This window comes from Cebidichthys violaceus, unplaced genomic scaffold, assembly GCF_023349555.1.
Source record: "Cebidichthys violaceus isolate CVI_PGR_0920_01 unplaced genomic scaffold, fCebVio1.0.p SCAF_6, whole genome shotgun sequence".
Classification (NCBI taxonomy): domain Eukaryota; kingdom Metazoa; phylum Chordata; class Actinopteri; order Perciformes; family Stichaeidae; genus Cebidichthys; species Cebidichthys violaceus.
The window spans coordinates 9,021,244-9,034,311 of NW_027176816.1; the positions used below are offsets into that span (position 1 = coordinate 9,021,244).

General features: G+C 39.0%; 1 protein-coding gene across 3 annotated transcripts; it reads right to left on the reverse strand.

Annotated features, from left to right (window-relative positions):
- Positions 1-1,174: 1,174 nt before the first annotated feature.
- Positions 1,175-12,439, reverse strand: LOC137889225 (large neutral amino acids transporter small subunit 1-like). Of its 3 annotated transcripts, none has more exons than XM_068732984.1 (12): positions 12,353-12,439; positions 10,569-12,204; positions 9,405-9,935; positions 9,126-9,251; positions 6,881-6,986; positions 6,679-6,723; positions 6,180-6,303; positions 5,971-6,074; positions 5,533-5,629; positions 4,974-5,123; positions 3,852-4,026; positions 1,175-3,579 (listed from the first exon to the last, which is right to left on the reverse strand). In XM_068732984.1, the coding sequence occupies exons 2-12, from the start codon at positions 10,642-10,644 to the stop codon at positions 3,503-3,505; spliced, it is 1,611 nt and encodes a 536-aa protein (XP_068589085.1). In that variant the 5' UTR covers positions 10,645-12,204; positions 12,353-12,439; the 3' UTR covers positions 1,175-3,502. The 3 variants fall into 3 exon arrangements, with proteins under 3 accessions (XP_068589085.1, XP_068589082.1, XP_068589083.1); XM_068732981.1 differs by having other exon boundaries at positions 9,405-9,938; XM_068732982.1 differs by lacking the exon at positions 12,353-12,439 and having other exon boundaries at positions 9,405-9,938; positions 10,569-12,250.
- Positions 12,440-13,068: the final 629 nt, after the last annotated feature.

The window sequence follows — 13,068 nt, forward strand, 5'->3', positions numbered from 1 at the left end:
TGAACAAAGCCAAACAAATCTAACTATAATGTAAGATTTGATTTGAAAATGTAGCTCGAATACATTTTAGTAAATTTATTTTGGCTTTATATTTGTTATTTGTTATTAAGAATATTTATTTATTTTTAGCACCATTCTTAAAACAAGTCACACTGCTCAGGGGACAAGTGGATTTATTTCACTGACAAAATGTTTCTTGTTTTATGAAAAATAGATCTTGAAGGCTCAATACAAACAACTAAATTATGTATAAAGATTGATGTTGATGATGAATGTTTGCTGTGTAGTTGAGTCGATCTCATCTCAGCTAGTTATATATAATTGATTTGATGCAGATTTAGTTTTGCCCAGGGGTTATTTAACAACACAGATAGCTGGTCAGGATACATTACATTTTTACATTACATTCTAACATACATTTTAATCTGTAATAGCAGAAAATGTAAGCATTTCATTCATGTTTAAGACTGCATAAGTATGTTTTAATGTCATTTTTGTTTACTTTCTATGTCAATAACAAAGGTCCTGGAGTCCTTAGAATATTAGATTTGACTCCACTTTTGGACTTTGCTGTACTCTATGTACTGATTTATTATTATACAAATCAAATGAACTGATCAAGTCCCTGTTTGCAGAAGGTTTCAAAATAGTCCACACGTCACTTGTGCAATATTGGCTCCTTGCCTGTCCAATCTCCCATCACTAATATTGTCTCCAGTAGCTCTGATACTGGTTCCATCAGTAGCCATTAGACCCTCTCATTTCCTCTTCAAACGGATATGAACTCTCCTGACATCAGAGGCATCGGCTGCACCATTGTCTGACAGCCAACAAACAAGACAAGACAAACAAGAGAGGACAGAGCATTTCATACAGATCACTACCTAAACACTTGATGGCTGATATGATACTGCTATTGGCTGACTGTTTGAGAAAACCGTGCTCGTGAAACATCCTCATTTGGATAGAAGCTATCTTGTGTTTTGGGATTGCTTGTTCTATTAGAAGCTGTTATCTGTAGAGAGGCTGGGGTTGGCCTTTTGTTAACTGATGCAAGTATATTAGGACGCTGCATTTACGCAGCAGTGAGGAATCTGATTTACACCCTCTGAGGAACACTTCTTTTGTGTGCTTTACAAAACACAAACAAACAGGCCAACTTTGAACAAAAATATGTTTATTGTTACATGTACCCTCCGAAATACAACAGTTAATAATTGACACAGGTAACTTACATTTTTAAAATGAAAAATACTTGTTTCTTTTTGTCCAGAACACTTTTATTAGGCAAATAGGTATTATCAATTCATACACACAGTAGCACTTTGTTCACAGAGATACAGTATGTTATGCATAACATGAAATATACAATGGGGTCTAGCAATCAATAATAAAATGTGTGTTTTTAGACACCCTGTAATCAGAATTAGTTATTTCACTATTGTGCTGTTAATTGTTGTGCTTGTATCTATCTGGCTGTTGAATAAATAAGTAAAGTACTTCAATTTACTAGAGCAAATGTACTAATTTACTTTCCACCAGTGATGATGTGATAATATACGCAAATAACCCAATAAGGCAAATAACTGCTTATTGTATTAGTAAAAGTTTCATTTTTGTGAGGTTTTCACATGGTTCAGTATATGACATTTAATAAATCATGTAGTGGAAAAGGTGCAGTATGTTCCAAAATTTGTATTGAACTTTCATATCAGCTTTTCTTTCAATCTGGTGTAAACATTAGAGGCCTTTATGGGTGTCATTGTCATTGGATGGTAAATACAAATTCCCACTACGTTTACAGGTAGATTTATTTCCACTGCTAAACGTTGATTGGTTGTTGTCTAGTTTGTTGTGAGAACTTGGTCCAACTTCCTTAAAAAAAATATAATGTGTGTGTTTCACAAAAGAGAAATGCCACATTTCATCTCTCGCTGCAAAATCAATGTTACGACTTTCAGCCTTTCCCTCATTCTGCTGTTGTTCAAAATTCTAAAAGCTTTGTCTTAATTTATGTTGGAAAATATTCCAATTTTCTCTTTGATGTCTCAAACCAATATGGATTATTACCCAATTTCAGCTCATGTATTTGATTTGACAGTGTCCTGCAAAACCGGGATTGTCTGATTTTTCAGGGGACTGTCTCTATTCTGTGCAAATTCCAGAAAACTTTCGCAACAAACATACCCTCCACCCTTCGTCATTTCCCTCTGAGACGTTTTTCCTCTGGGATCTTGAGTAGATTGACAGTGTTTTAACAATTTAGGAAAACCTCAGCTATTCAGTTTAAAAGCAATATTTTATAGGTAAAATATAAAAGCAAAGCTGATGTCACTAAATTTGCAACATTCATTCTGGTCTTATAGTGACAATAAAAAAAATAAAAAAACAGATTATCAGTACTACAATTGCTGGCACAGATAATATATACAAACAACACAAAACACTAACAAGACAATGGAGTTTTCTAAATACAACCAGAAGGACATCAATGCAAGTCTTCAGTTTCTTATAAGAATGCCTTACAAAACAGCTGCTGGAATTCACTGTCATTTCATCAAATATCATCACATATGGAGCACTGCATGAATCTGACATGGTTTGATGTGAGAATAAAATTATACAAGAAACAGACCTGCTCCACAGCAACGCATCTTCAGTAAATATTACATACACTCTTTTTTCTCACTTTAGCTTGTGCTTTCAGGTAGTGCTGTGGATTCATTTTACAAATGAATACAAAAAATATACAAATATCAAAATCAGTTGTAATTAACACAAATATTAGTAGCATATGAATATAATGTAATCAGTGTTATGCTAGTTAACCCTTGCCTCCTCCAACCCTGGCCTTATTTATACACCGTGCACTGTGTCTTAGTTTCTTATGTGAGGTCGTTTTACTTCAAATTAATCCATACATTATTAACTGTTGCAGAAAGTCCTCAGTTTTAACTCACAGGTTAGTAGCGTTCATAGTCTCTAAAACTGTAAACTATATTAAACTATGTGTCGTTTGTAGTTATCAAATGTCTTGTCTCGCTAAGCTACTTATCTGTACACTTTAGCTGAACAATAAACTTGTATGTTCGGCCGCTAGAGTATCTGAATGCAGCTTCTAACACTGTGTTGGCAGCACATAATTACGCAACATTTATAATCAGGGCATGACACTCCTTTAACTCACTAACAGGCTAAATATAAGCATGTTCTAGGATTAAAGGAGATGCAATTGTCAAATTTAGAACATTTGTTGTGTTCACAAGATATGCCTTCATACTTTTTAGGCTACACAAGAGCATATGTAAACCCTTCCTTTACCAAGATTGCCAGGCCGCCCTTATCAATATCAATTTGCTCCACAGTTATATGCCTGGTTAGTTAAAGTTTTAAAAGAAATTGCTTTAGCCACATCACAAGTGAATGAATGTCGACATATCAAAAATGTTCAGACAAAAATGTTGACACAGTCCATCATCTTGTTCATCTTGTCTGTCCAGTGTTATTCAGCCGCCTCACGTTGCTCCCTCTCCTCAGGAACGGACATGAAGATCTTTTGACAGAACATGGTGAAGATTTCTGAGGAGAAACAACTCATCAACATCAGCCCTGTCTGTTTTCTTTTACTAGGTTACTGCAGGTTGTAGATTGAATGTAACATCGGATCAACATCTTGGTTTGCGTCCTTCCTGCCGACTATATAAACAAACCAAATGTATCACTGCCCACAGCTGCACTCGAGCAGATATTCTCACATGAATTTCACAACAAGCTGTAAGGAATGCTTCTCCGGTCTTGCCTGAACTAATACACAAAGACTGTTTTAAAGAAAACAAAAATGTCTCACTCACCCAGCACCTTCTTGACCACATGAGGTTTCTTCCACTTGTAGCCCAGTAGGTATGCCGGGATGCCTGTGAGAATAATGCCGCTGCCTACCAGGCACTCAAACGGAGCTGCCCAGAAGGACACAACGATCATGAAGACACAGCCCAAAACGAAAGTCACAGGGATGAACAGATACACCTGCAAAAAGAAAATACCATAGATGTAGGTGTTTGTTCCTGTTAGAAAGGAGGCTAGATAAAGTAGCCTACTAATATTTGACAAGATTACCTTTAGAATTTAATTGTTAAGTCTTTTTTAACATTGCTGCCATTAGTTATTAAAATGATACATGTATCTCTATATAGCTGGAAAAATGGAACCAAAACTATAAATGTCAAATAATTAATCATGTAAAATCATCATAACAATGCAACTGTTACTGTTAATGTGATAAGATATTGATACAATAAGCAGTTGAGGTACTATGCCTTATTGGGTTATTATTTTCATTGTCTGCTATTTTATATTTCTACTCCATTGAGAGGGAAAAATACTTTTATGCTGCTGCCTTGATTTGATAAATGTACTTGTTACTACAAATTCAGATCAATAATACAAAATATAGTCATTAAATAAATTAGGATGTGTCATTATACTATACTGTGCAATACCATTCCGCATAATGAGTACTTTTATTTTGGTGTTTGTTTTTTTTTAGCTATTTATTGCTTGTTAGAGGTTCATCTTATAAAACAAATAGGCTGAGAGCAAAGATGAAAGACTGGTCAACCAAAGTAATATTCCCATGATGGAACAGAAACAAAGAGCCATGTATGCGTGGAAACACCACTCCCTCCTATTTTGAAAACACAGTATGGTTCCACCAATAACAAAAGCAGTGATACAATGGTCCTTTCATTTTTTTTTTTAAGAAAAGAAAAGTGGATGCTCTATGAAACAAGGAGACGTGTTGATGTTTTGGGCAGACAAAGAAACTGGCTGAGGTTCAGATAGAGCGGTCTTACATAAGTTGTACACCTTGCAGTGAGTCTTAAATCCTTTAAAAATGACTTTTCTTAGATAAATCTCCAGAGCAAAAAGCATTCATCACATGCAAAACCGCCTGTCCAACATGCTTACTCTACCTTAATGGGCCTTCTGAGGTCGGGCTTGGTAAAGCGCAGCCAGAGCATGCCAGCAATGGCCATACCAACACACAACCAGGTGAAGAAGCTGAAGAGATTGATGACAGAGAAGATGTCCTGCGAGATGGCGTACATCATGGACAGCAAACACTGAGAGAAGACCAAAGGAAGACGAGATTGTATTAGGTTTGTATATATAGCATAAACACACACACACGTACTCCTCAAATTATTTGGAAATATGTTTTAAGACCAATTCTTGTGGAATTTGTGTTACGCTAAATGCTAAGTTCACAGCATGAACTGTTGTGACTAGATTTAGAGGCTTTGACAAAAGAAATCTTGTCATATAAAAACAATTTAATAGACATATTAAACTGCAGGACACCTGTCAGAAACCTGTAGCAATTCTTTTATTGCAGATATACGTCAATAAAGGTCATACGGGACTTAAGACTTTAGTAAAACTTCATTGGCTTTCATCATAGGTTGTTGAGTTGATTTTATTATTTTTTTAAACACAAAAGTAGCTGTCAGATCATAGCTGTAGCCGTCTTACTGTGAAGATGAGGGACGGCACTGGTGTGAAGAGGTCTGTGTGGACCAAACCCAGAGCAGCAGGGAGTTGACCCTCTCGAGCTCCAGCATAAAACAACCTAGAAGAGAGAAAGCTCTGTAGCGGTAATTTTCAAGTTGGCCTTAACATTTTCTAACCCGTAACAGTCTCAGATGTACCATCATATCATGTGGCTGCATATCCTCCCTTGAGAGTGGCCACACCAGACCAATATTTGACTGTAGTTTAATTATTGCAAATAAACTGTGCTCAACTGTTTGAGCAGCTGAATATTTTTTGAAGAACTTTTAAACACATATCCCATAATCCCACACACTCCCTAACCTTATTTCTCACCCCACTCCTGCATTACCTCATTTATATAAGTTACAAACTGGAAATGCTACTTAAGTTTTATTCTCTCTGTACAGACACACACACCTTGCTGACGTGAAAAGGGATCCGTTGACGGCTCCAAAGCAGGACAGTCCCACGAAGACAGGAATTAACCAGGACATCACACCAAGATGGTACTCCCCAAAACTCTGCCAAACAGCACAACATATATGAGAAAACACAGATGCAACTGATGGCTTTGACTTACAGTCTGCAAGTTGTAGCTAACTTTGGGGCAGAAATACAAAGCTCACCACAGCAACCGCCTCAGACTCGACCATTTTTTCAGGAGAGATGGTGGTGAAGTAGGCCAGGTTGGTCAAAACGTACACCACCGTTACTATAGGCATGGATATGATGATGGACAAGGGCAGGTTCCTATGGAGGGGTGGTCAAAGGTAATTTGAGGAAAGAAAACCCATCATATTCTCCAACAGTATCTGATTGTTTCCATTGTATTCATTAGCTCAGTGATTTATTTCATGCTTTCCAGTTGGCAAATGTGACCGTAATATTTCATATCAGATTAGTGTCTTACAGTGGTCAATCGTGCTAGACTTTAAAATATAAAACAAAGCAGCTACAACACTTAAATATGTAATCCAAAACTCAAGTTTACAATTTGCTTTTGTCAAGAGAGCTTTGTATTCAGCTCTACAGACGTAGAGATGAATACCCTCAGTCATGGATGAGGGTATTCATGCTGTTGGCATTGTGTAATCCTCAAAACAACAATCATCACATTTATGTCACCTCTCTGGATTGATCATCTCCTCGGTCACGTAATTCAGGTAATTCCTAAAAAAAAAGAAATAGAGTTAAACAATATTTTAGCGATTTGGTAAAGACTTGAATAACTGTACGTCGTATTGCAAAGCAAACAGTTGGCAGCTATAAATAAATGATTTCTATTTCTGGTCTGTAATTACATCAAAATAGGTCACAAATGCCTCACCAGCCTCCAAAAGCAAAGAGTCCACTGTACAGAGCCAAGACAATATTGTCCACTCCCAGTTTGCTGCCTTCAAATGCTTTTTCCGGTGTCAGGTACGGCACATCACCTGCACACACATTGAAAGAAGAATAAGTAAAATGAATCTAAGACAACTGAAACTAGTTGTTTCTAGAAGTAACAACTTTAGTTTATGAAGTAATTGCATGGTTTCAAATAAATCGAATGGATTCTCATTCGGGGCTGCTGTCCCCTTTTCTATTTCTCCTTTCACTTTTGTCGCTGCCTGCCCTTTGACAGGCCTGACATTTTCAACAAGTCAATTGGGACTCTGTCTGAACACTTTGCCTCCAGCTTTGAGCATCTGCTTTGATGTATTGAAACATAATCAGGTCCTGTTCAGCTGACATTTGAAATATCTTCTCTCATTTATCCACAGCAGTTAACAAATCCAGTGTATCATCAGCGAGGGCAACTGCCATGTGAGCTGTGTGTGTGTGTGTGTGTGTGTGCTTGAAGTCTTGCTTCTGCACGGCTCTCTCTATACCTGTCGCTTTCAGATGGTAATGACTCTGCTTTCCGTGAGGCCTGTATTACACACACATTACTTTCTCACTAGTCCTCTCTCGCACTCTGAAAGACCACAGTGTGACAACAGCCGGCAAGCTTCGACGCCTAGTTTCCATGGTAACACAGTGTGGAGCACAATGGCGGTGGGTGTGGCCTTGCAAAAAAAGGGGGAGGGGGGAAAGGGGGGGGCAGGGGAGTAGCAGATGCAGCATGGAGCAGACGATGGATGCACTAACTTCCTTTGACTGGCATGACTGGAGCTGATTCAGTTGCTTTGCTATTTCAGTTTTGAAAAGCATTTATACATATGATTTTAAAAACTTCAATTATATATATACTCAAGATGGAGGTGACATTGCTCTTGTGAATAACATCAGCAGTTGCCTCCTGTTAAGAACAATCATATGGAAGATTCAGTTCACCCTGAGATTCATTGTAAGGGAAATGAAATACTGCAGGCAGAGAAACTGTCTCATTTTTGCAGCATCAGTGTTTCTAGAATGTCCACTATGACTATATAAATTCTATCATATTCTGTTACATATTTCACATATTACATATCTGCAGGATATACAGTAAACATATTTATAGAAGCTACACATTGCACAGATGAGTCATGTATTCAACCAATTCTGCTCATCAGAGTTCAACCTCAAAGTACACCCATGTAGATACACATGTATGTATGGCTTCACACTCACTCAGACTCAATCACATGGCTGCAGACAGACAAGCCTTGTGTTCAGTTAGCTGCTAACAAACTGAAAGGAGGGCAGTCTGCTTGGTTGGGCTCATTAGTGTTAGTCAACAATTTGTTGATCATCAGAGATAAAAGAAATGAACCTGGGTTTCAGCAGTGCCAGTGAGACACTAAGACAATAATGTATATAACTATACTTTGATAAAACCGTAATTTTATTAAATTTGTATGACCATCATTATTGCAATAAACAAAAATATAAACAAGGGGGAGTTGTATTAACACACTGTATACAGCTGCATGCTGGGAAATACACACTTATCATATTGGATGAGAGAGAAAGCACACTTCTTATTCACCCACCAAAGAGGATTTGGAGCAAAGTATGATGATACTTCAGTTTTTTTTCAAAGCGCCAGTGGAAAGCTATCTGAATCTATTAAAAAAGGTTTTAAAGCTGTCAGCCAATGGCAACAATACAAACAAGTTTTACTGAGCATTAAAGTATATTTTATTCGGCTGAGGTAATCGTACTATGAATGTTCATATTGGCACATGCTTCATCACACGTCAAACAAGGAGCAGTTTTTTCACACTAAAGTGAAGATGAGCCAGCTTGTTTTTCACGTGGACAGTCGAACAATAATGTTTTACAAAAGATTGTATTTAGTATCAACTTGTCTAACTCGTCCAGTAAACTTAGCATCAAGTCGGGATCAAGATGTTTGTAGTTAGATTTGTAGTTACATTGGAAATGATACCAGATAGTGAGACTGACTGAACTGCAAAACCCAGCTGGCAATTGATGGTCTGATTCATTTTGTGTGATTGTCGCTGCTTTGGGTCTCTTTGTGTTTTGTAGACCTGCGGCCAGAGAATGCTATACAGCAGAGATTTACATGATCTCTGAATGAGCCTGACCACAAACAAACTATAAACCTCTGTGACTCTATCAGTCTATGAGGAAGTGGAACTCACCTGTGCCAATCTGGATGAAGCCAAAAAGGATGATGATGATCAGGGCTACTAATTTGGAGGCTGTGAACAAGTCCTGCACCTTGGTGGCCGCTCTCACACTGATGCAGTTTACAAACGTCAGGGAGGCTACAGGAGGTGGGGAGAGACATATAGAAGCTTACAAATTAGGTTGTTGGGGAATAATCACCATGGATTAAGTGTATCAAATGAGTGATTTTCTTATTATTGTCATCTGTGTAGAAAGAGAAGTATTTGCGCGGTTACCCCGGCCACACTCACTTAGACACAAGCAGGCAATGAGTTTGGCTGCACTGTCAGGCACGGGGCAGTTTGGGTACAGAGGTTTCAGAAGGTAGGTGGCAAACACCAGCGACACCACGTACTGTGATGATGGCCGAATGATGAGCATCTCCACCCACAGCTTTAGAAAAGCCGCCAGCTCGCCGTACACCTCCAGGATGTAAGTGTAGTCCCCCCCTGACTTGGTGATGGTTGTGCCAAGCTCAGCGTAGCATAGGGCGCCCATGGTAGAGATCACGCCACAGGCAGACCAGACGATCAGAGAGAGCCCAGCTGAACCAGTCTCTTTGACCACGCCTGTTGGAGTGACAAAAATGCCAGAGCCAATGATGGTGCCTATGATCATTCCCACACCATTGAAGAGGGTGATGCTGCGTTTGAGTACAATCTTCTCCCCTTTGGCAGGCGGGTCGGTGGTAGGGGTTGTGGCAGTGGGAGCAGGGACCATGGGGGTAGATGGAGACGCTGGCTGCTCTACAATCAGACCATCTTGGTTTGGGTCTGCTTCAACTGCTGGAGAATAGGGGACAGTAGACCAGGAGATGAGAGTTTCACATTTGTTAAACCAAAAGTGTTGCCAGTGATCACAAAAAAAAAACAACTTCAAAGTGACAAGTGTATTTTGAAGTTTTTCTTTGCTGAGATATTTTAGGCTCAAATTAATTGAATAAATAAATACCAAACTTATACGAAAACAATGAACATGAATGTGTCAAGCACCAAGGGATAGAAGCAGTGTGCATTGTGGTTCAGCAAATTGGTGTGGCATGGACTGCTCAAAAACAGGTGATACAGGCTCAAGCAGGGTAATTTTCCAAACCTGTTCCCCAAGAACCTTACTCATCTTATTCACTTCTCCCATTGTTAATTTACACACGCACATTATCAGGTAATTGTGCTTACACAACCAGTTAAGGGCCCGTGTGGAAACTTAGCTCTGTTATTATGTATTATGTGTGACATTTCCTCACCTGTCACCTCGGTCACCTGTCACTATCACCACAAAACACCATGAAGCATCTCTATAGCGACATTAATCAGTAGGTACTTGCATTAGACAACGTTGCATCAGAGTGCATGGCGGAATAATGCAGCTCTGCACCATGTGGTGTTTACAGGAGTGTGAGCATGCACTGTACCTACCTCCAATCTTCTCCTGGCTTGCTGCCTTGGCAACGCTCTCCCGGCTGCTCCGTGATTTCAGCTCCGGCTCAGCCATCTTCCTTCTTAATCTGGGTCCCCTTGTCTTGTCTTTTTCCTCCGGCCCCCCTTTTCCTTCCTCCCTTTATGTCCCTTTCCTCCTCCTGCCTGGATATCCTCACTGTCTCCCTCACGCACACAATCCTCCCCCCAGCCCCCCCAACTCTGTCTCTAGCCCTTCCTGATTTGTCCTTTCACACACACATGCACACAGACTCTCCTCTTCATTTGCACACACTGCCTTCGTCACTCAGACTAGAATTCATATTACCCTGATCCTCTCCCTCCCTCTGTCTCTCCAGGATACAGCAGGGAGGAGCTGAACCTTTGTGATGATGCTGTTGAGTGGCTCCTGCGTGAGCCCACGCCCACTCCAAATGAATGATGGGATGGCTTAGAGGGGGAAGTAGGTTACTGGCAGGCACCATTTGGAGGGGGCACCATGTGACGCTGTAATCTTTTTGTGTACTGCCTAATCCAGCAATATACAGTATGTCCATGTATGCCTGTGTGTGCTCTCATGTCAGAGTGTATTAGGAAGGACGCTGTACATGCAGTGTTCCCTCTAGTGATGCTACCAGGGGAAAACAAGTGTCTTTGTTCTCCCTCTGTCGTGCAGAAAGGTGACACCCGAGAGAAAATGGACACCCACTGGCCAAGTTCAGTGCACACAATGCAGAATATCGATGATGAGGCACAGTATCATAGTCAGTGTACTCATATTGCACCATAACAACGGGGGCAGTGTAGTATAGTTTAGGGAGAGACACACACATTATAAACAGTGATAGACCTTTCAGGAGTAAAACTAGCCATAGATATTGTAATGGTTTCAAGACAGTTTAAATAATAAATTGGTGTACTTAGAATAAGACAGCCTACAGAGAACGTTAACTATTATGCAATGCCTACAGCATCTGAGTTGTTTGAATTGTTAAAATATTAAAGATTGCAGCTAATTGTACTACCGAAATTGGCAAAACGTTCGGAGGGCTTCATGAGAAAAAGGTGAATTATTGGTATTTTCCGAGAGGTTTAAGTGTTTTGCCAAATTATAGTCTAATATCAGGTTGATTTCCCCGAATTTATATCAGGCTCTCGGCTTGAATTAAATTGGTTGCATATCACATTTTAACCACTAGATGGAGCCCTATACATATTTGCAAAATTGAGACTTATTTTCATGACTTGAAGGTTAACCGATGCGATAAAAGGTAATGCACAAATGGGAGATGGTGTACTTAAAATGATTCGCAGCTCGATGTTCTAATAGATTAAGTTTGTAGTTTTGTGAGCCTTTTGTGAAATAACCGTCAAATAACCATGTGTCCGCTCACGTTAACCGGTAGCTATATTCAATGAAACAGGTATTCCAATAAATGCAGTGACTCAGTAGCAGTGTTAACTTCAGTAAGATAAATACATTTCACACCCAGACCTGGTTAAACCCACTGGCAGAGATTAATCAAATGATGAAATAGAAATTGCCCTACAATACAGACCACCACAATACACCTAAATCGTAAACAAGTCACACAAAGAAATGTGGCAGAGGAATCAGGAGAAAAGGGTGTTTGGCCTGCAATAGAAAATAGAAAATATGCAGTAGTCTTAACCAGGCTGGAGGCTTGGCCATTGTTGGCGATTGGCTCTGATTGCGAATATGAATGTGGACCTTCAGAGACAGTAAAACACATATTTCTTCATGCAGTGAAAGAACTACTCACCTCATATTGAAAAATAAAATGTTCAGAGACCTGGGAACAATGGGAGAAATAGTTTTTACTCTACGCACTTCTGCACTACTGTTAAGAGGATAATTTAACAAACAGTAGAGGGCAGCAATACATCATTGCAACTTCTAGCCTGCAGAATCCAAAAAAGAAGAAGAAGAAGAAGAACCAAGTGGCTTGAATTATGAGTCTGTAAAAAAAAGTATGTCGAAAGAAAGTCAGTTTAACATGTCGAAAAAAGTCATTAAAAACGTCATATTATAGTGTGTTAAAAAAGTCATAAAAACGTCATTGTATATTATGTAAAAAAAGATTTTAAAAAGTAATTGTAAAGCATGCCGAAAAAAGTCATAGCATAGCATGAAAAAAAGTTTTAAAAAAAAGTTGTAGTACAGTATGTCGAAAAAGTAATAAAGTAATTGTATAGCATGTCGAAAAAAGTAATAGTATAGTGTGTCGAAATAAGTCGTAAAAAAGTTTTAAAACTTTGAAATCCTTTGTCTCAGTCAGTAGTTGTAGAAGTCGTTGTATTCAACACAGATGTATATGAATGTAAATTATTATGTGATCCTTATTTTTTTCCTAGATGAGTGCAGAGTTCTGGACCAGAGTTGAGGATGACGGTTTCTTCTCTCATTTCATCCACATCTTCTGCTGTATGAATGAATTCAGAGGGGTCACAAGGGGTCACTCACCGTCATTGAAGATGT

Excerpts from the sequence above, each read along its gene's own strand:
- LOC137889225 (XM_068732981.1), bottom strand. The coding sequence starts at position 10,644 with ATGGCTGAGCCGGAGCTGAAATCACGGAGCAGCCGGGAGAGCGTTGCC. Across the intron at positions 9,939-10,568 it reads AAGCCAGGAGAAGATTGGAG|CAGTTGAAGCAGACCCAAAC; the intron begins GTAGGTACAGTG and ends CCTATTCTCCAG. Across the intron at positions 6,987-9,125 it reads CTTCATCCAGATTGGCACAG|GTGATGTGCCGTACCTGACA; the intron begins GTGAGTTCCACT and ends ATGTGTGTGCAG.